The sequence below is a fragment of the Salmo salar genome, chromosome ssa19, assembly GCF_905237065.1.
Source record: "Salmo salar chromosome ssa19, Ssal_v3.1, whole genome shotgun sequence".
Taxonomy (NCBI): Eukaryota; Metazoa; Chordata; class Actinopteri; order Salmoniformes; family Salmonidae; genus Salmo; species Salmo salar.
In genome coordinates, this window is record NC_059460.1 from 57,066,731 (window position 1) to 57,093,216 (window position 26,486).

Consider the following 26,486-nt stretch of genomic DNA (forward strand, 5'->3'; position numbering starts at 1 on the left):
TGATTGGTGATTTGAGATTAGTTACGTTCCTAAGTGTGCTGGGACTTGTAGTCTCAAGGTGAATGCTCTTGCAATTACAAAAGATGACAATATTGTCCAACATTTTATGCAAGCACAGTATATTGCATTTGTGATCTTTAGCATTTAGGATTATAGTATAAAATTCAAAGGCCTCTTCCTCTCGAACATCTCGCAAACGAATTTATTGACGGACACAATGCATTGCACAAGGAAATCAAAGATGTATTTTAACTAAACCCAAGATAGACCAAAGCCTGTCGTTTCCAATGGGAGTTGGGCAGGGCCAAGCAAAAGCTAGCGAGAATGTATTTGCATATTTCCGATAGGGAACGCCCACCTTGTGAAGTGCGCGTGTGCAATAACTCAATTCGCTCTTGCTCTCCTCGACAACGGCTTTTATTTTATTTTTTATTTAAGGTTAAAGTCTACAAAACGCAGTTCCCTCTCGCTCCATCTTCTCCCACTGCCGGTTACTGTCATCACCATATTTGGTAGTGAGTGGAAACGCCAGCCGGATGCTTCACATTTATACATCCGGTGAAATATCTGTCTCATTGTTATATGTGTGACGAAATGTTACATGACCTGCATCGAATTGAGGATTTTGCCATGACATGACCATTCTACAAAATGTCGAGAATAGGACGTGTTTTATCTAGATTATCACACTATTCTCTGTGTCGTGGGATTGTGATTGGTGGTATCAAGACAAAGCTGAGGTATGTACAATATGAGAAATATAGCCAGATAGCTATTTATGTTCACTTTCATGGACAGTGAGTGGTACAATGACAATGAGTCAAACCTGACAGAGGCAAGTTAGCAAAGTAGTACACATTTGGTTCAGGTTTTAAAATCATCACTCGCATGAGTGTTCCCAATGTACTGTCATTGGTTATTTGACCTTCCGATTTGACTTGGGAGTTCTATTGAAGCTTCCGGCACCTCATATATGCTCAGTTAGAAGTGATTTACGCATTAGTTAACAGGGATTGCTAGTTACTTACATTTCCTGCGGTCAGATCTGTGATCATGAGTAGCTGCATATCTGAAGCTCTTTCAAATATGAAAAGGAAAAAGATTACATGATTGCTAAATAGCTTGTGTGTTGTAGCCAAAAGATGATAGAATGCACAGCCCAGGCCAGCTTCCAAAATACATCAACAGGTGGCAGTATTGTATTGAATTCTATTTCTTGATATGTAACAGTTGTCACTTTGGCTTTTTAAGTGTTTTTGTAGATTCTAAAAAGGTTGTTCTCTTTTTCTTTTGAGATTGAACCATATACGGACCCTCTGCTTGACCTCCCATTGCCTGGCTAAGTCAAAGAAACCAGCAGATGAGGATGATGAAGAGTTTAGTCAACCCATCAAGTTCTCTAGCAGTAAAGCCAGTCACAAGACTTGGAATGTAGACCAGTCCCTGGGAAGCAAGTATCAGCGGCCATGGTGGAAAGTCCTCCCCATCAGTCTCTTAGGGGTGAGCTTCTTGCTGTGGTGCGCACTCAGGGGCGAGACGGTTATTGATGAACAGCTTGAGAAGAATCTCTATGAACAGTTACCTGGCTTACTCTCAGATGAAGAACAAAGCAAATCTAGCTAATATTGTGCCATTTTAAAAAAAAAAGTATAATTTAAGGCTATTTATTTTAGCTAGATTAGGCCATGTCTATGGCATGCACAATTGGTGTATGCTTCCAGACCGAAGAGCAATGTTCATAAGATGTATTGTAATGTTCTGACTATTGTCCACCTGTGTCCATAAGTGCAGAGGCTCAATAGTTATTGTCCAAAATCCAATTGTCATTAAATTTTTCACCATCAAGATTTAGACTATGATCAATTGACAATCTGTTCTGTTGGAAAATATTGATACAGGCTCCACTTTCACTCGGTCTGCATCTATCTCCATGTACAAATCCTTTGACGTCAATCAAAATGGTTCACATCACACTTATTTTTCTAAATGTAAAACCCTATAGGAAATACAACACGTTAACCTGGCCAGTTGTCAGAATAGTGTGAAGGTAACATTGATGCAGTTTATACTTGACATACAATGGCAGGGGCCATTACCTAGCCACTGCAGGATGACATGTACACTAAGCAAATCTGAGTGAAATTAACCAAGTTGCATTACATTGAATGTTTTGCAGACACAGAAATGCAATTGTAGTTAATGTATTGGAAGCAATGCCTTTAGTAGAGCCACTTGTTTTAACCTCTGGTTGTGAAATGTTCTTTGACTGATCATGTTTGCTTTGTATAGTAATTTTGCTTCAATTAAGCCTTAATTTAGTCCTAACTACCGATTTAGGTTTACATTTCCACCCAATTGGCGACAGATTTGTGCAACTATTCTAAAATCTTCATTTTCCCCACCAGATGGCTTTCCAAAATGGCTTGTGAGTAAAATGCTGTGTGGTGTGGCGCACAAAGCATTTTGGCGTTCAAGTTTCCACATACCAAAAAGTTCAGCGTTTCCATCACATTTTCAACTGATTGTTTTGTCAAACATGCCCACTCTGGTTTTTGCGCATGCTCGCCAATAATGGAAAGTGTAGGCTATGGACAGGGTTGGGGACATGTAAGGGATTACAAAAACGGCAACTAATCCGTTACATTACCAGCAAAAATATTGTAATCAGATTATACTTTAGAAAAAAAAGATTTATTCGATAATTACTTTTCATTGAGAAGTATTTTTTGCAAACATCCTTTCTGAATTTAAATCAGCATCGAAAAAATACGCACATTTAATTTGTTCCACCTGAGCGAGTCACTGACAGTTTGGTTCGCGGGAAAAGAGCAGGAATATGCAGTTGTAGACTACAGCCCAAGGTATGTCTTCCGACGGTGCGACTACTGTCTGCATCCAAAGATTATCCAACTTGAAAAAACGCTTGGAGGTAAGGCGATACGGATACTTAGCGCATTGATGTGAAGCACACTGCTGCACTCCTATTAAGCTATTTGCGCTATTTGGCAGTTCACAAATGTAAATTTAAACCCAATAATGGTTGAACTCGAGCACTGAACTGTCAATCGTTTTGATACCAGTGGACAGCCAGTGACGAAAGCGCTCTTGCAACAGCTGAATAGTGCGGATCCCAACATATTGAAGAGGCTTTTATTGCTCAAATTCATGCAGACAAATTCCGCAGGCCTAATGGACACAAGCTCAAACTAACATTTGACAGACTTAAATTACATCCATTGATTGTAAATGCCTCGTGAACTTAATTCAACTGGTACACTCCATGAGAACCTAAAAGCTTTTTTTCCATGTTGGTAAACAAACTATAGCCTCATGGTTAAAACAATGTTGATATTATGGATGGTCATTCCTTGCATCCACAGCTCTCATCTGAGAATTGTTACATTTCTAGGGCCATCCCTCAGTTTTCTACCGAAAACGCGGGGCGTCCATTTTGTTGTGTATCTGCCCTTTAAAACAGCTGCATATTAAGCAGTCGCCAACATAGGCATAATGTAACATGGCATTCGTTGTCACATGACTAGAGCACGTAATTCATGATTTGCGACATTGTAGTAACTTACGTAGCATATCGAATGAAGTTTATGCGTAAAGTGAAACCACTTTGCTGTAAACGACTTCGCCGCAAGTCTTTGGCCCAACGGGATGAAATTAAGCCATTTTCATGATTTCTAGTCTTCACGGCAAATATCGTATGTCTTACTTTCGGTTTTGTACACCAGCTGAAAATATTTTTGTAATGGAAAATATCACAGCGGTTTAGAGGGTACAATGATTCTACACCCTTTTTTTCCCCCCAAACAGAAATTAGGCGAATGTAGAATTTCAACCAGGAAATTGCTGAGCGATTACATTTTATAGACAAAGATCCCTCCCTATCAAAGAAATTGTGAAAATGCAACTGTACAGAATTAACGTTGCCACTCATGGCTAGTGTCTACTATGCCTCACCTCACGCAAGGCCAAGAAAGTATACACTGTCAGCCCAGAATGTCCATAAAAGAAGAGGGGGTAATAAACCAAACATGAGGTAGTGGAAAGTTTATTTACAACAAATGGCCATAATGAGATTAAAAACAGTTCTACTCCACATGACTCATGCACATTACAAGATGACCTGAAGGTATCAACCATTTCTAAAATACACTTTCAAAACCTGAGAGGTTAGGAATGTTTGGCAAGACACTTGCTACTTCTGTACTATAAATCACAAGCCTTTATCCTACCAATGAGACATTACAAAATTAATTGAAACTAGTACATACTAATTCATAGTTCAGAGAAAACACAGCCCCAACCATGCCCACCCACCTAGTTACCCTCCAAAGAGGGAGTTCAAAAAGTGTTCATATTATGCACGCTCGCCTCGGATTCGCCTGGCCAGCTGAATGTCTTTGGGCATGATGGTGACCCTCTTGGCATGGATAGCACACAGGTTGGTGTCCTCAAACAGGCCAACAAGGTATGCTTCACTGGCTTCCTGTATTTGGAGAAAACAAGCATTTCTCAGAAAGTAACAATTACATCTTAAAGGGATAGTTGAATTTGTGGAGACTATTTTTATGTCTGTCCAGTATGAAGGAAGTAAGTTTTGCGAGCCAACGCTAACTAGCCTTAGTGCAATGACTGGAAGTCTATGGTATCTGCTAGCATGCTCCCGAAGTATCCCTTTTAGTGCAGCAGCAAACCATTACATCAGTTACTTGGGACACAGTTGGAAGCAAGGCCACTCTGGCTCACCACTTTGGGTGGTCCAATGTTGCTTTAACATTGGTAATTCTAAAATCAGCACCCATGTGACTACACCTAACAAAATCAATCTGTTCCAATCATAAAGTTAACTTGCCTGCAGAGCGCCAATGGCTGCACTCTGGAAGCGGAGGTCAGTCTTGAAGTCCTGGGCAATTTCACGGACCAGACGCTGGAAGGGCAGCTTCCTGATCAGCAGCTCAGTGGATTTCTGATACCTACGGATTTCTCTCAGTGCCACTGTACCCGGCCTACACAAAACACATTAAAATCAGTATCTGCAGGCGAGTCAAAACATTTGCCCAGAAGTCCAACATGGCAGAAAATCGAGAACTTCCAGGTGAAAAGTGTTACCTGTATCTGTGAGGCTTCTTCACACCGCCAGTAGATGGTGCGCTTTTCCTTGCAGCCTTGGTGGCCAGCTGTTTCCTGGGCGCTTTTCCGCCAGTGGATTTACGGGCGGTCTGCTTAGTACGTGCCATGGCTCAATTGACTTCTGAAAATATATCAAATTCAAATGTGTAAGGAAAAGAGTGGCATTAGTATTAAAGTAAGCGCAAACTGATCCTTAGTCAAGGTTACTGAAGGCCAGCAAATTGACTAGTTGAGACCTGGCTAGTGTGGTTGCTCTAGATTATTGCAGTAAATAGCTAAATGACGTAAATGTAAATGTAGTTATCAGTTGGCATGCACCTACAGTCAATAGGCTAATATTAGCGTCATACGGGCCTTATAATAACGCCAAGTTAGCTACCGCAGCTAGTAGGAAACGGCAGCCATGATAGAATAAAAATAAACCACCAAAATGACAAATCGAGATTAGCATTGTGTAGTTTAATAACGTTAGCTTTGGAAAATATAATTGTAATCGTGTGGAATATGGGATTACTAGATAGCCACTTGATAACTGGCAAGTCGGCTGGCCAGGAACAGGACATAGTTGAACACACTGGAAGTAGCCAGGGCGCCAACTATCTGAACCGGTGGCGGGTCAATTGAAACTAACGTTAACTATTCTAACTAGACATTTTACATAGTACCAAGATGTGAGTAGTTGGCTAAAACTAACATCCACATCAGTAATTAACTGCTCATTAATAGATTGTTAAGGGCAAACCAAACTGAACGCTAGTTCAAAAGAATGTGCGCACCAACTACTGTTAATCTGCTTTTCAAGCCACCATTACGCGGCTTGTAACCTACACGTTTCGTTTATCTTCAAAGATGCCCGGCAGCTGCCCATTTTGTAACATGGCGCCTACACCGAGGAATCATATTCCCATTGCCACACAATGGCCTTCAAGGCCTGGGTGAAGTAAGTTACCTTACTCAGCGAAAATCGTAGAACGCACAGCACAATCAAAAACGAGTCGCTTGTATGTCGCAAATCGTAAACATTACTAAACACGTTATGCTAGGTAGGTGCTGTAGTTAGCTGCCTAGACAAACTACAGTTCTGTTTTACAGTAGTTAACTAACGTTACCAACAAAACCTCGCTTGATAGTTTTGGCTACCTACAGAATATCAAAACGAACATTGACATGAACCACCACACATTTACACACCGTATTAATTTAGATAAAATCTTAGCTTGCTACCTCTGTGACCAAAACAGACGTTCAATATTTTTTTCAAATGCTGTCTTGAACCGCTTCGGTGACTGTTCGTTAAGCGGAAACGGCACATTCTATTTATACTTTTTTATGTCTGATTTGTAGACCTGCCCACAAACATCAGCAAAACGCTTTGTATTGGTCAAACCAAAATGACGCAGTCTTCTTTACAAATTGAATCAAATTTGTAACAAGTTTATCCAAGCGAAATGTGAGACTAGTTTAATGATAAATAACATACCGGTAAACAAATTAAACGTAACACTTTTTAGTTAATTTTCAATCTAGACAGTGGCAACAACAAAAATATGAAAAGCGGAACCAAAAGTATTTGGAAACTTTGCCGGTTCGGAATAAGGATGGACGTGTACACAATGCTTGATGCATGCCCGGTAAATACATAGCCACAGTTAGAATTAGTCATACATGTATTTGATACAGTTTGGTGATGCATGCCTGTCGAAGAAAGTCTGCCAAACATTTTTATTTGGTTGCTTGAAATAGCGTTGTGAATCTTTTCAAAGGTGAGCATAAAGGCCTCTTCTCACCAGGTCCGTTAAAAACATAAATACGAGCACGTCTTGTTTATGACGCCATTCACACCAATTGTGAAATATCGTCCTGCTGCAATCCGCCCATTATTTATTCGAAACAGGTTCGATTTTTGCGTATTTTCGCTTTCCAAAAAAAGATGTTGACCAATAGAAATCGTTATCAGGGACACGTGATCTTTATCACAAAGGTAAACTTGTCTGACAGACTGATCGTGTTTGTGTCTCAGCACAGGGAATTATATGATAAACAGCATGTGTGCATGTTTTTTTTATTTTTTAAACCCCATCATTATTTGACAAACTGATTCTAGGTAACTGTAACATATACAATTGTGTCTAGACATGGCAACGCAAGCAAATTGAGTGAAGCGCAGGGAACTGCTTCCCAGCGAGCATTGCCTACACTCACCAGCCGTAGCCAGGTAGACCTAGATAGACCTAGACCTATAGGCTAAGCTTCGTGTTATATCATTAGCCTATATCTTAATAAACAACAATTCGTACAAAAAAAAACGCAACAGACTTGGTGAGAAAGGGCCTTAAGGGTGCAAAAACAATACTTTGATCGTCCGCTAGTGACACTTTATGTCATGTTCAGATGTCATGTTCAGCTTTGGCATAATCTTTCTGCAGCAATCTACATCTCATTTGATTGAAACAGAAGTTATATGAGTGTCTTCAGAGTGTTCATCTGGAAATAGCTGGAACTGAGTGAATCATGACAGAGCATAAGACACTGGTCATAGGTAGGACACAACAAGTCATTACAAGAAATTCCTTTACATTCTTATGCATTGTAGTCTGTTTTAATACTGTGTCTCTGCATGTGCTTGTATTTGTATGTTTTGGAGCAGACTTTGAGCCTCAGGTGAATGACACTGCCCAAGGCGAACAGAACCAACAAAGCAGAACAGAGAAACAACTCTGGGTACGCAGTGAAAACTCTTTCACCTTCAACTTCTTCCCTGAGGGTGCACCAGCAGCACAGGGGGCAGAAACTGCCCTCTCAGATGTGAAACACCAGTTTGCAGGATTACTGACAAAAACATCCACCTCTTCGACAGAACAGGATTCTGGTTTTGCATTCAACTTCCAAACCCCTGTTAGTACACCAGGGAAGATGGAGAAAGAAATTGGCACACCAGTACCCTCAGGGGCTGTAGCCCTGAAAGAGTCCAAAGAGGAAAAGCCTCAGGGCCAAAACGCTCAACAAGTAATTAAAGCACCTGAGCCAACCACATCTTCTAAAGCCAAGAAAAATAAGAAATCTGGTCATAAGAAAAAAGCCAGTGAAGGACAGCAAAAACAGATGACGAACTTGACAGACACAGAAGGGTCTCGTGGGGAGGATGGCACAATGCTGGTGGGTGATGGTGTTGTTTGAATTTAGTATTTATATTTGATTCAGTGTGGCTGGTGTATATCAGTTCAACTTTTGGTTGTATTTTTCAGACTACAGAACAGCAGCTAAAAAGAGAGCTTGACTGGTGCATTGAGCAGCTGGAGCTGGGCATGGCTACTCTGAAGGCTACGCCAAAACAGAGTGGGTGTAGTTTAGACTCTAGAATCCAGTTGATCTCTGAAGTGTACGATAAACAGTACATTCAAATGTGAGATGTTCATAACAACAACAGTGAAGAAGTAGATTGTTATGAGATGCATAAAAAGTTTGATGTGGGATTATATCTTGAGTCTTTGCTGTCTGTAGAGGAGGAGGCCTCTCGTGCCCTTAAGACGCTGCGCAGCTCCAAAGCCCCCCTGGCAAAGAAGAGGCAGGTGATGAGGGCCATGTCTGGGGACTACAGGAAGAAGATGGAGGAGGAGAAGCACAAGCAGTTCAAATTGATTCAGGCTGGTGAGTGAGTACAATGAGTACAAATCACATTTTATTGGTCGCATACAAATATTTAGCAGATGTTATTGCAGGTGTATCGAAGTCCTTGTGTTCCTAGCGCCAACAGTGAAGTAATATCTAACGATACAGCAAGACACATATAAGTTCAAATTTAAACAGGCTTGAAGTGGAAAAAAATAAACATGCAGCTTACACTAAAGTCAGACCAGAAATACTGCAAATGATGATAGATAGAAATATGTGGCAACTAAGTATTTATCTTTTTATATTTCAGCAATGACATCGGCTCAGGTCAAAGTAGTGACAGACCCTGCTAAGAAGTCTATTTTCCACAGGAAAGCGGAAGGTAAAACAGAGACTCTACACTTAAAATCCAATGCAACGAGTCAACAAGAGAATTTACAGGCACAGACTCCAAACACAAGTGTGCTGAACCAGGAGAACTCAACTTTTGTCTTCACTCCTGCTAATGAAGAGTTCTGCTTTAACTTCCTCTGATTTGCTCTGGGGAAGTATTTACTCAAGAAATCAGTCTTACTCTATAGACAAATACAAATTAATCAATTTTTAAAGTTCTTTGCTTTTGAATGGTTTTGGTTGATTATAATGCTATTGGTTGTGGTTTGATTAAGTATTGTAAACCTTTTGATTAATAAAATGGACAATTTGGGTAAATATCTGCATCTCGCATGAATTCATTTAAGTTACATCAATCTACGACCATCTCTACCTTTATTGAAACTGAAAGGTTAGCATTGTCCAGCAACAGTGGTCTTGAGTTCAGGAGGGAGAACAACGTTACAAATGTGCCCATGGGGCAGCTTCAGTGTGTACTATTTCATGCCATAGTTTCTCTTGCTACTTATTTTGTGTATCTCTATCAATCAAATACTGTATGACTGGGGTAAATATGATGTACATAATGAGGTTTAAAAGGTCTTGACCGGGGAGAGTCCACAAAACCCTGACTGTTTCTGGAGCTAGGAATCATGGGAAATGAAGTTACCCACCCAAATGTTTACTTTAAGCATTTAGTTCTCAAAGAAAAATGACTACAACTACCAGAAATATTGACTGCACAACTTTGGGCAGTCACCCGAGCAAATGTAATTGTAACACAAGCAAACAAGAGAAGTCTTGAAGACTGGGCAACTGAAGAAAAACTCAAAATAACTAGTTTTTACGGTAAATTTAAATGCTTAAACTATTGCTTAATATATCTGTTGTTTCCTCTGTCCAACAGCCCTGTCAGTTTTTGACTGTGTGCGTGTGAGTCTATATTAAAATGGCTAGATAACGAACGTTAGCTAGCTAACGTAGCTAGTTTGCTGTTGTTAGCCCCATCCAAAAAGGGGCTACAAATTTGCTTAGCCTGTTTTCTTAGCTAGCTACATGACAATGACAGAAGAGTTGGCTACAACACATACAGTATGGGACCAGGCCAAAGATTGCTCGCTAGAAAACATTTCTCCATGGCATCCTTTCTAAATTGGGTATCTTGTGTGCAGATTACAGCGGTGCAGTGGGAGCTTGCCTGGTCTGGGTTGAGAATGTCGGAGTTGAGCGATGAGGCGAGTGAATCGGAGCAGTTTGGTGTCAGCCTCTCCCTGTGGCTAGGGGACATTAACACTTTAGTACGACCTGAAGAATTGGATGTACCCCTCGACCTCCACACCGCCTGCTCTATTGGCCAGTATGATGTGGTATCAGAGTGTATTAAAAAGTAAGTACCTCATCAATTGTGTGTGTTTGTGAGAGAGAGACTGGATGCTTCTCAACACTCATTGATAGTAATGTACTGCTATGTCTTTTTAGAGGGGAGTTGAACTTGGACAGCAAGAACATTGGTGGCTGGACTCCCCTGATGTATTCCTCATATATTGGGCATGACAACATTGCTAATCTTTTGCTGGAGGCTGGAGTGAACGTTAATGCCACCACTGGCAAAGGTCTGACACCCCTTATGCTGGCAGCGAGCTGTGGGAATGAAAGCATTGCCTACTTCCTAATGCAGGTCAGATTTACTTTTCTGAATCAAACATTTTTCTAATTTTCACCTCAAATAAACCTCAGTTTAGGTTTAATTTTAGTGTAATGGGTGGTGGTGGTGTTATTGTACACTATGAAAACATTTCCTAGTTTTATCTCCCAAAAGCAAGGTGCTGAGTTGGAGCTGAAGGACTCTCGAGGCTGGACAGCCCTGTACCACTGCACCAGCACTGGCCACCAGCAGATGGTCAAGTTCCTGCTGGATAGCAATGCCAATGTCAATGTGAAGTGAGTATCGTCAGTCAAATTAATACAACCACAACAATCTATGTCCCACTATTCAATCATGAGGTGTGTAATGACACGTTTCTCACCTGCAGAGAGCCAGGGTCTGGCTTCACTCCGCTGATGGAGGCTGCTGCTTCTGGACATGAAATCATTGTACAATGCCTCCTTGACCACGTGAGTAGGTTTTCGTTTGCTAGTATTTACAGTACTGTCATTTTCATATGTTAGTCTCAAATACGTACCTGATGCAAATCTGTTGAAGGGGTACTGAAACCTAGTTTGTATATGATAACTCTTGTCTCAGGGTGTCAAAGTAGATGAGCGGAATGCCAAAGGAGAGACCGCCCGTGCCCTGGCTATGATGTACGGCCACACAAAGATCGCCAGCCTCATTGACATGCGCTCTCCTAAAGCCAAAACAGGTGCAGGGGAGGATTTGCTTACTAAGATTACTCTTTAAGTCTGACCTTTTTTAAGTTTTGGAACAATTGTGGTGGAGCAGTTTAGGTTCTCATTGCACCTACGTCTGTCCCCCACAGGACACTTTGAGGACCTGAGCTCGTCGGAGGACTCTGACAGCAGTGCTACCCCCAGACTGAGTCGCTTGAGTCGCAGCCGAGCCAAAGGCCCCAGCATCCACGATGGGCCTCAAGCCATCGCCAAATTCAGAGTGGGAGGCCCCAGCAAACACTCAGGTAGCGTTCTTTAGGTTACCTCTCTATTACAGCTGTATCTATTCCACAGAAGAAGTTGAAATGGTTGTGCTGAATCCAATTACTGCTCTGCTGCCAGATATTGTCCTTTTGGACCTTGTTTGACATAGCTATTATTCACATTCCTATAGAGCCAGCGGTGGCGCCCCCGGGATACATTGCATTCCGTGATGTCGGGGAGCAGAGTGAGGGCATGTGTTTCCGTGATGTCACCTCGCCTATCAACGAGCTGGACGGCCAGAGCAACAGCAGCAGAGGTATGACTACATAGTTAAGCACTCTTAACCGTTCACCTGTTCACTTATTTGGCAGTAGATCGTCCTACAACAGCAGCAACGTTACACGTTTCCTCTACACAGAAATACCAGTCTACACTTCTACCCATTCCGCCATGTTGCTAATCCAGCTGCTGTGATTCCGCTATAGATGAGAGCCCCTTCTTTGATAACGACATGCCCACCATGAGGAGCAGCAGTAGCAGCAGCGAGGGACTTCCCCGCGTGATCGGACTTAGCCGGGAGGGCTCGCTGGAGAGTAACGAGGTAACCGCACAAGGCACGGTGACGCATTCACATACCACAATGGTGATTCCAGTGATCCCTTTTGTCCTCCATTCACAATGTACCTTTGTCCTTTTTAGGACTCGGATCAGGCTAAAAAGAGCTGCTCCCGCCGCGCAAACAAGGGTCATCACGGTAAAGGCAAAGGTCGCCATGGTAGCAGCAGTGAAACGGTGCAGCCCGGTGGCCCAGGGAACTGTGGGATGCGCTCGCCTGTAGGTGGTCGTCCCAACTATGCAGGTCCCAAGGCACGTGTCAGTGTTGTTGGATCACTATACATTCATGAATATTTCATGCTGTTCAGTGAGTTCTGTTGTGTTTTTCCCTCGACCAGTGTCTGATCGATACCTGACCTTTGACCCCTGCCCTCTTGTAGGATCTGGCTGAGTTCCTGGAGCAGATTGGCTTTTCCAAGTACCTCCCCCTGTTGGAGGAACAGGACATTGACCTAAGGATATTCCTCACCCTCACAGAGAATGACCTTAAGGAAGTGGGAATCACGTACGTCGCCGTGCTCTCTCGTACCTAGCTTTGGCTCCAAAGCCTTCTCGTACTGTCTGGGACATACCCACATTCTATCGGCTACTGACTTTGTCTGTCCATCTCAGACCTACTCTGGGCACAATAGAATATCGCACGTCTCTCCATTCTGATCTACTTAGTTTTCTCCGCTGCAGGCTTTTTGGACCTAAGCGCAAGATGACCTCAGCGATTGCACGTTGGCACAGTAGTGCCCGGCCACCTAGTGACGCTCTGGAGCAGGCCTACGCTGACCAGCTGGAGGCTGAGATGCAGGAGATGGCCATTCAGCTACATAAGGTGTCTACACGATAAAGAAGCAAAAACTAACCAAAACCTTATTTCTAAACCACTTCATCGCTCCTCTCATCCCCCAACCCCTCTTTCTCCCCTCTGGTGTAGCGGTGTGAGGAGGTGGAGGGCCTGCAGGGCCAGATGTCTCAGGAGAAGGAATTACGCACAGTGATGGAGGGATGCCTGATGGAGTACAAGATGGCCTGGAGGAAGGTGCACACAGAGCTGGTAGACAACCACAGACTGGCCCAGGACATGAATGCCGTGCTAGAAAAGGCCCGCGCCTGCCGCTGCGAGCTCCTGTCTCGCCTCAGTGCCGACGGCAACGGAAGTCCTTACCACGGCGACGGAAAACTGAAAGGCGATACTGGTGGAAAAGGTGGGTGGCCGTGAGCTGCATTGTTGGATGACGGGTCATTTGCATGGGCCCAAAACCAAATGTCCTTCTGCCACTCCTTTGGAAAGCAACTTATTATTTCTCTTCTCGTTCTTTCCCTCAGGTGGAGAAGGTTTGAAGTCCACCAGTGTCTCGGAGTTAATGACAACGCTGGATTCGTATGAAGAGGAGCTAGGTAGGACAAACTATCGCAGGTTTTCAAATCTATCCAGTGCTCGGATGCTAACCATTGTTATGAGAGCTACTGTTGTCTGAGTGTGTCTGGTTGTTTGATCCTGCCAGGGGAGACCCTCCAGGCTGTCCTGCAGAACTTGAGGAGACTGAGTGTCCTAGAGAAGGTCACAGACAGCTGGGAACAGCCTTAGGCAGTACTGGTTAGTGTCTGGGTGGGTATAGACATTAGGTGCTAAAGCCAACCATTAACATGAATGGCTAACCATTTTTTAGGTAGCTAGGACCCTATCAACATGAGTAAGAAGTTCTGGGTCTCAATTCTGTCTTCAAAAGGCTTCCTGACAATGCTGACGGAGGGTGAACATGCCACCCTGAACACACTCAATGGACTGGGAGTGGGCCAGGCCAGCTGGCCTGACTGGATACAGTGGGCCGAGGACCAGTGTTCCCAGGCGCTCCCGAATGGGCCAGGGGTTGTGGCCTCTAGCCTGGCCAAAGATGGAAGAGGCCATTGGCAGCTACTGCAGGGATACGACAAACGGGCAAGGGCAGCTGTCCCTCACATGCCTGTGCTGGTGGACTGCTTCAGTTGAATTAAGAGATGCAGTTGGGGGAAAGCTGATAAACCAGCCAGCTCCCTTTGGCAAGGCTGTCTGGCTGTGAAACATTTGACAGTAGATCCTCTGTCCTCCTATCCTATATGTATGAGACACATGCATGCTGTGATCAATGATGCAGCCAAACAAAATAAAGATCACTCATGTTTTTAACTAAACTGATCTTTGACATGAAGAGAATAAATGTATATGAATTGATCATTTTAGATTTTTTTTAAAATACTTTTAAAAATGTGTTTTGTTGCATGTTAGGAAGTGTCGTCCTGCTGAATGTATCGTCTGGAACGGAAACAATGTCTGTAACCTCCATTGTTAATCTTTCACCACGCCTATGTTACTAGTGTCTTCTATAATGTTTAACTGTGTTTTCTGGGATGTTTTTTTTTCAAACTTTCCATTTTATTGTTCATGTTCACATATCTTAAGTATGACTTCAGTGAATGTAGTGTATAATCAACAGCGCAATAAATGTTTTATCGTGTCAGTCTGAAACCTGTGCATTATTAGGTTAACTTTCCAGGCAATTTTATCTAACAATGGTCATTTCTCAATAACATTGTAGTATGCCAGTCTTTGATTATTAATTACAATTTGATTAAGATGTAATCTATCCCTTTTCAAATTCTAGTTCCGTAAGCATTATGGCAATATGTCCCATTCAAAAGGTCACTCACTGACTGGGTTAATACAAGTTCACATGGTTTATGATACAGAGACAGCTGAGCTTCACAAAATGTTTTATTGCCATAGAAAACAGTGCTGGAGATTAGTTATCTGATGAATAAAGTCCACATCAAGACAGACATCTTTATCGCTATTTACATACAAATGATCCATTTAGAAGAGCAAACTGTTCCGCCCAGCTGAGCAACACACTGAATTACAAAAACAAAAGGCCATTTCAGCAAATATACAGTACCAGTCAAAAGTGTGAGCACACCTACTGATTCAAGGATTTTTCTTTATTGTCTACTTTGTAGAATAATAGTGAAGACAACACTATGAAATAACACATGGAATTATGTAGTAACCAAAAAAAAGTGTTCAAACAAATCAAAATATATTTTAGGTTTTTCAAAGTAGCCTTGATGACAGCTTTGCACACTCAGCATTCTCTCAACCAGCTTCATGAGGGAGTCAACTGGAATGCATTTCAATTAACAGGTGTGCCTTAAGTTAATTTGTGGAATTACTTTACTTAATGTGTTTGAGCCTATCAGTTGTGTTGTCACAAGGTAGGGGTGGTATACAGAATATAAAGACCAAGTCCATATTATGGCAAGAACAGCTCAAATAAGCAAAGAGAAACGACAGTCCATCATTACTTTAAGACATGAAGGTCTGTTAATCTGGAAAATTTCAAGAACTTTGAAAGTTTTTTCAAGTGCAGTCGTAAAAACCATCAAGAGCTATAATAAAGCTGGCTCTCATCAGGACTGCCACAGGAAAAGAAGACCCAGAGTTACCTCTACTGGAGAGGATAAGTTCATTAGTTACCAGCCTCAGAAATCTGCAATTAACTGCATCTCAGATTGCACCTCACAGAGTTAAAGTAACAGACATCTCAACATCAACTGTTCAGAGGAGACTGCATAAATCAGGCCCTTATGGTCAATTTTCTGCAAAGAAACCACTATAAGGACACCAATAAGTAGAAGAGACTTGCTTGGGCCAAGAAACACGAGCAATGGACATTAGACCGGTGGAAATCTGTCCTTTGGTCTGATGAGTCAAAATTTGAGATTTTGGGTTCCAACCGCAGTCTTTGTGAGATGCGAAGTAGGTCAACGGATGATCTCCACATGTGTGGTTCCCACAGTGAAGCATGGAGGAGGTGTGATGGTGCTTTGCTGTAGACACTGTCGGTGATTTATTTAGAATTCAAGGCACACTTAACCAGCATTGCTCCCACAGCATTCTACAGCGATATGCCATCCCATCTGGTTTGCACTTAGTGGGACTATCATTTGTTTTTCAAACAGGACAATAACACAAAACACACTTCCTGGCTGTGTAAGGGCTATTTGACCAAGAAGGAGAGTGATGGAGTGCTGTATCAGATGATCTGGCCTCCACAATCACCCAATCTCAACCCAATTGAGATGGTTTGGGAAGAGTTGGAATGCAGAGTGAAGGAAAAGCAGCCAACAAGCACTCAGTATATGTGGGAACTCATTCAAGACTGTTGGAAAAGCATTCCAGGTGACTACCTCATGAAGCTGGTTGAGAGAATGCCAAGAGTGTGCAAAGGGTGGGTACTTTTTAGAATATAAAATATATTTTGATTTGTTTAACACTTCTTTGGTTACTACATGATTCCATATGTGTTATTTCATAGTTTTGATGTCTTCACTATTATTTTACAATGTAGAAAATAGTAAAAATAAAGCAAAACCCTTGAATGAGTAGGTGTGTCCAAACTTTTGACGGGCACAGATGATTGTGTTCACTTAACTTTGAGTTTCTGTCATTGTCAAAGTGAGCACTGAATAGGCCAGGGGGCCCATCCCAAACTTTTAAGTGCTCCATACGGTAGGTACATGATCCCTCGTTCTCCTCTCCGACTGGTTTAATGAATTGGACGCCAGTCTTACCGACCTATCTTCCAATACAGCCATCCTGCTACCATGGCCACCCCCCTGTGGACCCCAGTCTTTGGAGAGGCCAGCCTGGAGTGTGAGACGCAGGCCAGCGTGAGCCAGGTGAGGTGAGGTGCTCTCCCTCTCACAGAGAGCCGGCTGGGCGGGGGTGGAGCTGAGGGTCAGGTGTACTCACACAGGTGTCCGCAGCCGGCCGGGCAGTGAGAATTGCTCTTTAACCAGTTCATCACGTGCTCCAGGTGCCCGCCATGACTGCAGCCCTGGCACCACACAAACAGCCCCTTCACCACATGGTGGCACACGGCACAAACACTGGCACACTGGTGGCACCTGGGGAACAGGCAAAGAAGTTAAGTGGCTATATTGCACAACTTTCCAAATGTTCTCTTGCCTGGCTCCTCTAGGTTTCTTCCTAGGTTCCTGCCTTTCTAGGGAGTTTTTCCTAGCCACTGTGCTTCTACATCTGCATTGCTTGCTGTTTGGGGTTTTAGGCTGGGTTTCTGTATAGCACTTTGCGACATCTGCTGATGTAAAAAAGGGCTTAATAAATACATTTGATTTGAGCGTATCTAGAAATATGTAATTTGCCATTTAGTTACACTGTTAATGCCTTTCTAGATTGTTTCTCATAGGTTAGTAACCCTTCACTTAACAATTTACTGTGTTAGGTAGGTCAAAGTTATACCGGTCACAGATCCAGCCCCTGTTGCTCATGGGCCGTTTGCAGTTGCTGCAATTGACATGCAGAGTGGTGGATGTCTGGTTCAGACAGGTGATGGCGCTGCAAGTGCTCAGCTTGATGACCTCGTTGGACACGTTCCACAGCTCGAAACGCTGCAGCAAGTCAATGTAGGACATGTACCAGTGCTCCTGAAATAGGGTCAACGCTATTATTAGAACATGCCGAAATGAACAAAATATTTGTCAGCTTGGAAGACATGCAGATTACCAAGACTCTAACCTCCATCATTATTTAGTCAATCAAGCAGTTATTTGTAAACCAAATCAGCCATGTTAAATCGTTCAGAATTCAGAATTCTCAAGAGCATCCCAATTAATTTTATGCAACACATAATCATTGAATTTCTATTCTGGTTCAGGAACCGACCATACATATTCTCAACATTATCCGTATTAGAAAGCTTCAGTTCTTCACCATGACAACTGTTATATTCCTAGCTCACACCTGAGTGAGGTCGTTGATCTCCTTACGGATGCGGTCTCCCAGGACGATGAGCACCGAGACCGCCATCTGCACGTCGCCCTGCTCGGCGTAGTGGCTCAGCATCTCCCTGACCACGGGGCAGAAGAAGCGGGCGGGAAGGTGGGGGCTGAACAGCGGCTGCGAGATGGCGATCAGTGAGAGGGACTCTATGGGCGTCAGGCACATGACCTCCGCCTCGTTGCCGCTGGCGTGCGGCGAGTCGGCCTTGTCCTGCTGCAGGTGCTCCGGGACCGACGGGTTGTCCATGATCTCGTGGCGCAGCGGGAAGGCCTCCTGGGGGAGCGTGTACTCCTGTTCTTCCACTGAAAGCACCAGAGAAGAATAATGCTCAGAAAGTACTAGGCGTAGATCATAGACTAGCTATGAAACATGGCTGTAACCTCCATTGAAATGGCATTCGACATATAAGGTTAGTGGAGGCTATTGGCTACATCAAAGGTCAAATAGGGGGGTGCTTATATTTATCCCGTTTCCCTGCATGTACAAGTGTACCTTGTACCCGTTTCCCTGCATGTACCTGTACGAGTGTGAGGTGTGAAATGGAAAATATATATGTATTTCCCCAACTCCCCCTTGGACACCCTCGGAGAGTCCAAGTCATCAGTGTTGAATGTATACGACCTGTGTTGGGGTCAGACTCACCGGCCTGGATTTCGTGCTCCATAGAGTAGAGGTCATCGTCATCCAGCTCAGCGTCACCAAACATGTACTCCGCCTGTCCCTCACTCCCCTCGGTCTCCTCATTCTCTGCAGTTGGACAAATCTCTGTATTGTTTACTCATCTATTGCATCCATCATAGTAAGTAACATTCTACTAAATGTGGTTCACAAAAACAACCTATATGTTGATTCATTTCTTCAGTCAAGTGGGAGCAGCTTGAATGTTTTTAGTTTATTCTCACCATCGTTGTTGCTGTTGATGAGCGAGTTCCCAGGCTCCAGGTGAATGTTGTCCTGTCTGCTCTCTCCTTTACTACGGTCCAGCCTGCTCTCCGTCCCCATCTCCTTCATACTGAAACTTGGGCGGACACAAAAAAAGGATTTTAGTTTGTCCACACTATTTTTCAGCTTATGTGTTTTATGTAAAGCCTGTGGTCAGTACCTGTTCATTAAAGGAAGGTTGCCCAGTTTGCTGATGTTATTTGGACCAGGTGTCGAGAGGTTCGCTGGATCTGAGAACATGAGCCGAAGCATCGTCCATGTAGTAGAAACCTTCAAATGGGGAAATATGAAATAGGTTTGTTAGTGATCCTCAAAACTCTACTTAGTTCCACAACAATATTTAATTGGATATGTGTAAATGAATGCAGCTCATCTCTGAGGGGAAGACTGACCAACCTGAGGTCTGTTGAGCTCCTTGGCCACCTTGGCATTGTGGTCGCACAGCTCAGCGAAGGGTTTGCCGCCGAGGAGGTAGAGGCGCGCCGTCTTGACAAACCAGTCCATGCGCCTGCTCTCCAGAGACGACTCGAACACGCTGAGGGCGCTGGACACGTGGGCAAACTGCTCCGTCAGATCGGGCTTCTTGAAGAAGAAGATTGGGTAGCGGCGGTCGCCACCCGGGTAGGGTTTCCTGTTGGAGTCGCCACTGATGAGGCTCTCCTTGGCGGCGAAGGCCAGGTCGCCAAACAGGCCGAAGCACAGCCCCTCGGGGTTGGCCCGATCCACGGGCCGGCTGGCGTCCTTGAACATGTGCTGGTAGAGCGTGCTGTCCTTGGAGCCTGACAGCAGGAAGTAGGGGTCATGCTGGTGGCGCCACACGATGCCCGTGGTCACGTCCTTGTGCTCCTCGAAGGTGGCAAAGGGGATGAAGGGCCGTCGGACGTCCCACACATAGATGTTGTGGTCCACCATCATGGAGCAGGTGGCCAGGTGCCACTTCCTCTCAGGACGCCACTTGACCCGTGCCACCGAGGCAATGGTCTGGACGCAGTAGATCTCTTTGGCCCGGTTGGTGGTCATGTCCCACACCTTCACCATCTTGTCCCGGCCGCCAGTGGCCAGCCAACCCCTGCAGACAGAGGTCAATACATTAGCAAAGTGGCTGTTGAATCAGGTGAATCAACAGCCACACTGTAAGCAAGAATGGTTACTGCATCTAAAGAAAATTAACTTTAGATGAATGGTCAACCACTGCAAACATCTATGCTTTTTCAACATGTCTTTCTCTAAAGCCTCTGCCTACCTGTCATCGGGGTGCCAGTCACAGCAGAACACAGGGCCGGTGTGGGCTGTGAACATCCTCTCATACCGGTCAGGCCTCCGGATGTCCCACAGCTGGACGTTACCGTTCTCAAAGGAAGCAGCAAAAGTAAAGTAATCCTTCATGCTGAACTGAACATCTCTTACACTCTCCGACTGACCTGAAAAAAATAACATCGATAAACAGGAATGTTCTCAGGCCAGGTACGTTACCATGTCGTACGACTATGTTGTTTATTTAGTAAATAATAAGATGCTGTTTGTTTTGTAGCCCAGAGGCATTCCTGGACATGAGCAGGGCCCGGTTTCCCAAAAGCATCTTAAGGTTAAGTTCATCATTAGAACCTTCGTAGCAGCATCGTGAAAATCACCCAGCTGTTTCCCAAACCATCGTTAGTAAAAACGCACTTCAAAAACTATTGTTATTTATCAACTACCACAAACCATTCATAGATCAGCTAAGTGCATCGTTAGATGCTTTTTTTTGCCCTTCTGCGTCACTTTATACACAGAAGATCTCTGCTCAACATAGAATCAAGTTGTTTATCTGTCTCTCTTTGACAGCCGATAACTTCGGAAAGAAATTGACTATAAATACAAAGTTGCCAATGTCTTTGCAAGTGAAGGATAAAAATATGTTCTAAATGAAAACTGAGATAACTGCATTCCTACATAGGCATATACATTTAAATCATATGGAAATCAATTTCATGTTCAGTCAATTGAGTTCTATTCGTTGCTACACTGTCATTTTTGCCTCAATATATTTAATGATGTGTAACAACATGTGCGCAATGATGTGCCAAATTAAATTGGAGATTTAGTGCATTATAGGGTAAGCATTAGAATAAGCCACCTCAATATTTGCAGCCGTAAGGTGATAACTGTCTAGGAGCTGATCTGTCGTCAGTATTGTGGAATAATTATTATGTTAAGGTAAGATTTGAATGGAGAAAGCTGATCAAAGAGCAGCGCTGCCTTTCTTCCTATCAGTATTGACACATGCTCCAACAACGCACTCAGTGAACGTTCTTTCTGCGTGGTGTTTTGGGAAACGCATGTTAACATCTTTGGCCGTTGTAAGAACGATGCATCGTTAAAACACTTGTAAGCCTAAATTGCATCGCTATCGGGAAACCAGGCCCGGGTAGGTATTTCTACACTCCACCCAAGGTGTAACTCCTGGGTTCAACCTCAAAAGAGTGCAAGAACTATCCACAGACACACATACCTGAGAAGGTGCTGACGGACTCCTTCTTGCGCAGGTCGAAGCACTTCATGTAGCCGTCCTGGGAGCCACTGAGCAGCATGTAGACTTCCGTGGGGTGGAAGCACACCTTGTTGACCGTGCGCTTGTGCTCGGTGAACAGCTGGTCCTGCTTGTTGCGCGACGGCTTGCCCAGGTTCCAGGTGACTACCGCCCCGTTGGTGGCAGCCGTGGCCAGCAGGTTCTCCTCCATCTGGTGCCACATGACGTCGGCGCAGCTGAAGTTGAGCGAGGGCTTGCGGCCCACGCGCAGGTTGAGCTTCTCCACAAACTGCTCCTCCTCCAGGCCGTAGATCTTGAAGATATTGCGGCCGGCCACCACCACCTGTGTGGCATCGCGGCACACGCTGATGGCGTTGGCGGGCGCGTCCAGGTGGCAGAACATGGTGCGTCCGCTTATGGCACTGCTGCCCAGGGCTGTGGTTACCCGCGACATCTTCTCCATGGCCTGGTGGGGGACACAGAAGGGTGGTTGGGGAAATTATATTGGGAAATTCCAAAAGAATGGCCATAGTTTCACCAGAAGATGGCACTACAGCTATGAGGAGAGCTCAGTTTGGTACTTGAGCTGTGCTGTTGGCAGTGGTCTGTCACATACTTATAAGACTCTGTAATCTCTAATTCATTCCAATGGACTTACTCCAAATAGCAGCAGCGATCCTCTCTGCCTCTAGAGAAACACAGAGGCCTCCTCATACAGTCCTGTCAGAGGTCACCAGAGAAAAGGGTCATTATCCTCCACTTCAACAATCATCCACATGTATATGTTAATCTTGTGGGGCTGAGAAAGGGAACCCATTCAGTAGTGTGTCTGTAGGTTTTTGCTCCAACCAGCCAGCCACGACCTGATAGTACCTAGGCCTAACCAGTATCTACTTAGACAAAGTTCCTTCCTGTTCAGGTGCTGAGGTCCAAGCTGGAGCAAAAAGCTGTCATTGCAACTCTTCAAAATCAAATTATCTTTAAAGAGTAGCTACACTGATACGTCACTGAGGCTGAGACAATTACAGCAACCAGATTAAACATTCACAAGTTACACCAAAACAGCGCTTACCTACAACCCAATAGTCTTCTATAACATGGCTCAAGAGAATATTCACCCCCCTTTGCCCGAAGTGCATGGCGGACTGCTTAATGCTCCCAGCTCTCCAGATTCCTGCATGATTATAACAGAGGGGCGCATAAAACTAAGATGACCATTCATTGCTTAAAATGAACTTTGCAATGTTTAGGGAAGTTTATGACCTGTCATTTGAAATGTTTATAAATATTAGCTAGCATCTGGCTAGGGTAGCTAACGTACCTAGCTATACTAATTGTTTCGTTCACGTTCTCGAAATGACCTCACACCAGGAACAACAAGACTGAGACACACAGCCAATGAATGCATTTCAATAAAGAACATTTGTCTTCTAATTTGCGAGCAGAAATCACCTGGGAGCTGACTATAAAGCTTACTAGCTAACGTTAACTTGCTAAAGTACTAAACGTTAGTTTCAACATGCCAGCCGGATGACATGATGCTAATTATTTTACTAGCAGGTTCAAAATATTAGTTGACAAGAAAGGTACCGTTATTTGCCAATATAAATGTTTTCAGTGCACAACAATTGGCGCTAATTTTGGAGGACTAACCTTGCTTTTGAAAAAAAATTGTTGTTCACTGCACTGAAGAACCGGAAGTTGTAACTGTTATTACCATGAATCTAGCGAAAACAAGCATTACAAAACGGAAGTACATGTTCTGAAAGGAATTCATTCATCGTTCATAGTTTGTTTTGTAACATTTTATTACTGTTCTACACAGTTGGATGGTAAGTGTTTTTATACCTTTTATTATTCTGACATCATGACTTTGAAGTCGCAGCTGAATGCATTTGTGTTGTTCTTCCCATACAGTTTCAGTTCATGCACATCTATCTATTGAATAGGCTATTTTGGGCCAGAATGAATATCAATACAGAGAGTAGGCCTATTGATCTGAAAAGAGTAGGCCTATTGAACTGAAAAGAGTAGGCCTATTGAACTGAAAAGAGTAGGCCTATTGAACTGAAAAGAGTAGGCCTATTGAACTGAGAACTGAGAATGAGGCTTGTCAACTTTAGAACTTTAGAATGTATATAAAGGTTTAGATAGCAGCTGTCATCTGCAGTGTGTCAGGGGAAAAGTCCCTCCTCCCTCAGGAGTTTTGGGGAATAACAACATTCCTCTGTGTAATGTCTACTCAGGTCTGAGGTGGTTTTGGCCCATTAACCCTTTATAGAGCAATGAGTGGAGCACTATTCGCCTGCGAAGACCCAGCTGTCTGGAGAAAGTTATATGGGAAATACTGGGAGGTAGTGGAGGCCAAGTCCCTTGGGAAGGGCAAGAAGTCTGGAAAACTGCTTCCCTTGGATAAATGGTAAGTGTGGCACATATATGATCCCATTACCAGGTATCAATGAAGAGCAGACTATCATCACAACTACAGTCAATCTGTCACATTAATTAACATAAACGCACATAGATTTGAGCTTTCAATTTATCAGGATGCCGAATCCTTCAATGACATTTATGCATGCCCTTTGATTGATGTCAGTAAACATGGGATTTGTAAGTCGCTCTGGATAAGAGCGTCTGCTAAATGACTTAAATGTAAATGGGATATTTAGTCTGAGCCTCGTCTCTGGCCAGGTATCAAGAGGAGCTGCCTGTAGCCATCGCTGGGCGTGCTTACAAATACATCACCCAACCAGAGCTGGTGAAACTGATGGAGTGGAAGCTCACTGTAAGTAGTGCAGATAGATGCATAGCTTTATTGACTAAGTAGTAAGTGAATGTTTCTGATATTCCAGGTAATAATTTGAAATTAAAATAAAAATCCTAGTAACTATGCTTTCCTTACAGTCCATGAACAAAGAAATCTCTTTAAACTCCCTGCTCCCTGACTGGTTGTGAAATGTCTTGGCACTGTATCACCTGCAGAGGGGGAAGTTCCGTCCGCGGCTGCAGCAGCTCGTGGCCTCTAACAGTGATGAGATGGTGGAGAAGTGCTCTAGAAAGGCCTTCAGTCTCCTCCCTGACGTCCAGGCAGCCATCACAGAACTCAGCTCTCTCAAAGCCCTGGGCCCAGCCACCGCCTCAGGTCAGCAGCACCCAGGGGCTGTCTGTCTGGTTCACAGGATGAGAAAACACTTTTTAGGCAATTTTTAAGACTGAGAAGGCTGACATGTTTTCTTCTTTTCAAGAGTAGAAAAAAAAGTAACCTAGACAATGTTGGTTCAGTCACCTTCTTAATGGGATAAATTGATTTAGGCCTATTCATCTCAATTTAGCACGCTGAACAAAGCTCACAATGCAGGACGGAGGTTCCCGACACTGTCAAAGCGTAGTTAATATTCAGGAAACTACAGCAATCCGGTAAGGGGCACAGTTTAACTTGGACTATCTTTGACTGGCCGTTGTGTTCCAGCTGTATTGGCAGCAGGAGCTCCCGAGCAGGCTGCGTTCATGGCCGACGAGGCCGTTGAAAGTATCCCTGGACTGGGGCCCATCCAGTACACACCCAGGCACTATGCGCTCTACCTGAACAAGATGGCTACACACACACAAACACTTAACAAAGGTGAGATTGTGTGTGTGTGTGTGTAATGCACATTTGTGGATACATATTCAGTGGCTCCAAATATTATCTATCTGCAACATTGTAGTTTTGCTCCATATGCAATAGGCTCCCTCCTGGTGTGTGTGTGTGTGTGTGTGTGTGTGTGTGTGTGAGACGGGGGGGGGGAACTATGCCGTAACCCCATGCCGTAATCTATGCTGATGTTGTTTGTTGACCCGCCTCCTCCATCTTCCTCAGTGGACAGCGAGCGGGACTGGACCCCCCATAGGGTGGAGCTGTGTTTGTGGGCATGGGCTATAGCCAATCAGCTGCAGCTCCCCCTGCTGAAGGACGTGAATCTAGAGAACAGCCTTCACAATAAGTCAGACCCGGAGACCAATGACAGGCCAGCTAAGAGACAGAGGACCAAGTAAACTTTTTTCGTCAGAAAACTACCTTGTCAAGCCTGTAATTTGACTATAGAGAATATGACTGGGATGAAAGAATGTCAGGCTACCTCACCATTATGGCAGTAGTGTTTTGTCTTTATGGTATGTCTAGTTTTACAGTGTAACTTGCAAATAAACTTCCAAATGAAATCTTTAAACAGGATTTATTTAGCATCTGGTGCTTGGTTGACTCACCCCATGTACCCACAATGTGTAGTGCCCACTTGATGATACTTTTGTATATATAGTGTATGTGGACACCCCTTCAAATTAGTGGATTTGGCTATTTCAGCCACACAACTGTTGCTGACAGGTGTATAAAATCAAGCACACAGCCACGCAATCTCCATAGACAAACATTGACAGTAGAATGGCCTTACTGAAGTGCTCAGTGACTTTCAACGTGGCACCGTCAAATGATGTCACCTATCCAACAACTTAGTTCGTCAAATTTCTGCCCTGCTAGAGCTGCCCCGGTCAACTGTAAGTGCTGTTATTGTGAAGTGGAAACGTCTATGAGCAACAACGGCTCAGCCGCGAAGTGGTAGGCCACACAAGCTCATAGAACGGGACCGCTGAAGCGCTTTGTCCTCAGTTGCAACACTCACTACTGAGTTCCAAACTGCCTCTGGAAGCAACGTCCGCACAATAACTGTTAGTTGGGAGCTTCATGAAATGGGTTTCCATGTACGAGCAGCCGCACACAAGCCTAACGTCGGCAATGTCAAACATCGGCTGGAGCGGTGTAAAGCTCGCCACCATTAGACTCTGGAGCAGTGAAATGTTTCTCTGGAGTGATGAATCACACTTCACCATCTG

At 43.9% G+C, this 26,486-nt stretch overlaps 6 protein-coding genes across 18 annotated transcripts; 4 read left to right on the forward strand and 2 right to left on the reverse strand.

The window, feature by feature from the left end:
• Positions 1-534: 534 nt before the first annotated feature.
• On the forward strand, positions 535-1,851 carry uqcc4 (ubiquinol-cytochrome c reductase complex assembly factor 4). Its single transcript, XM_045702541.1, has 2 exons — positions 535-740; positions 1,296-1,851. Exons 1-2 carry the CDS (start codon positions 652-654, stop codon positions 1,621-1,623), a joined length of 417 nt encoding a protein of 138 aa, XP_045558497.1. The 5' UTR covers positions 535-651; the 3' UTR covers positions 1,624-1,851.
• Positions 1,852-2,554: 703 nt separating this feature from the next.
• Positions 2,555-9,465, forward strand: cssa19h8orf33 (chromosome ssa19 C8orf33 homolog). Of its 7 annotated transcripts, none has more exons than XM_014158925.2 (6): positions 2,555-2,929; positions 7,569-7,681; positions 7,790-8,298; positions 8,388-8,478; positions 8,644-8,790; positions 9,065-9,465. In XM_014158925.2, exons 2-6 carry the CDS (start codon positions 7,654-7,656, stop codon positions 9,286-9,288), a joined length of 999 nt encoding a protein of 332 aa, XP_014014400.1. In that variant the 5' UTR covers positions 2,555-2,929; positions 7,569-7,653; the 3' UTR covers positions 9,289-9,465. The 7 variants fall into 7 exon arrangements, with proteins under 7 accessions (XP_014014400.1, XP_045558496.1, XP_014014404.1 ...); XM_045702540.1 differs by having other exon boundaries at positions 2,588-2,861; XM_014158929.2 differs by lacking the exon at positions 2,555-2,929 and adding an exon at positions 6,556-6,905 and having other exon boundaries at positions 9,126-9,465.
• Positions 4,045-6,475, reverse strand: h3f3d (H3 histone, family 3D). Of its 2 annotated transcripts, none has more exons than XM_014158930.2 (4): positions 6,367-6,475; positions 5,122-5,263; positions 4,865-5,018; positions 4,045-4,498 (listed from the first exon to the last, which is right to left on the reverse strand). In XM_014158930.2, the coding sequence occupies exons 2-4, from the start codon at positions 5,247-5,249 to the stop codon at positions 4,370-4,372; spliced, it is 411 nt and encodes a 136-aa protein (XP_014014405.1). In that variant the 5' UTR covers positions 5,250-5,263; positions 6,367-6,475; the 3' UTR covers positions 4,045-4,369. The 2 variants fall into 2 exon arrangements, with proteins under 2 accessions (XP_014014405.1, XP_014014406.1); XM_014158931.2 differs by having other exon boundaries at positions 6,334-6,429.
• A 407-nt stretch (positions 9,466-9,872) lies between the features above and the next one.
• On the forward strand, positions 9,873-14,825 carry anks3 (ankyrin repeat and sterile alpha motif domain containing 3). 3 transcript variants are annotated; one of them, XM_014158918.2, is made up of 16 exons: positions 9,873-9,975; positions 10,299-10,513; positions 10,606-10,804; positions 10,946-11,067; positions 11,160-11,241; positions 11,372-11,489; positions 11,607-11,762; positions 11,912-12,037; positions 12,207-12,322; positions 12,421-12,588; positions 12,717-12,841; positions 13,018-13,159; positions 13,262-13,532; positions 13,654-13,725; positions 13,833-13,936; positions 14,058-14,825. In XM_014158918.2, exons 2-15 carry the CDS (start codon positions 10,341-10,343, stop codon positions 13,913-13,915), a joined length of 1,953 nt encoding a protein of 650 aa, XP_014014393.1. In that variant the 5' UTR covers positions 9,873-9,975; positions 10,299-10,340; the 3' UTR covers positions 13,916-13,936; positions 14,058-14,825. The 3 variants fall into 3 exon arrangements, with proteins under 3 accessions (XP_014014393.1, XP_014014394.1, XP_014014396.1); XM_014158919.2 differs by having other exon boundaries at positions 13,833-13,924; XM_014158921.2 differs by having other exon boundaries at positions 12,421-12,555.
• A 236-nt stretch (positions 14,826-15,061) lies between these two features.
• Positions 15,062-23,346, reverse strand: wdr24 (WD repeat domain 24). 4 transcript variants are annotated; one of them, XM_014158914.2, is made up of 12 exons: positions 23,271-23,346; positions 22,690-22,791; positions 22,276-22,337; positions 21,600-22,083; positions 20,352-20,529; positions 19,505-20,177; positions 19,269-19,378; positions 19,069-19,184; positions 18,809-18,913; positions 18,128-18,468; positions 17,627-17,811; positions 15,062-17,271 (listed from the first exon to the last, which is right to left on the reverse strand). In XM_014158914.2, the coding sequence occupies exons 4-12, from the start codon at positions 22,078-22,080 to the stop codon at positions 17,103-17,105; spliced, it is 2,358 nt and encodes a 785-aa protein (XP_014014389.1). In that variant the 5' UTR covers positions 22,081-22,083; positions 22,276-22,337; positions 22,690-22,791; positions 23,271-23,346; the 3' UTR covers positions 15,062-17,102. The 4 variants fall into 4 exon arrangements, with proteins under 4 accessions (XP_014014389.1, XP_014014391.1, XP_014014390.1 ...); XM_014158916.2 differs by lacking the exon at positions 23,271-23,346 and adding an exon at positions 23,208-23,226; XM_014158915.2 differs by lacking the exon at positions 23,271-23,346 and adding an exon at positions 22,939-23,155.
• On the forward strand, positions 23,236-25,830 carry zgc:112496 (uncharacterized). Its single transcript, XM_014158917.2, has 6 exons — positions 23,236-23,449; positions 23,864-24,036; positions 24,309-24,402; positions 24,600-24,759; positions 25,087-25,239; positions 25,477-25,830. Exons 2-6 carry the CDS (start codon positions 23,903-23,905, stop codon positions 25,650-25,652), a joined length of 717 nt encoding a protein of 238 aa, XP_014014392.1. The 5' UTR covers positions 23,236-23,449; positions 23,864-23,902; the 3' UTR covers positions 25,653-25,830.
• Positions 25,831-26,486: the final 656 nt, after the last annotated feature.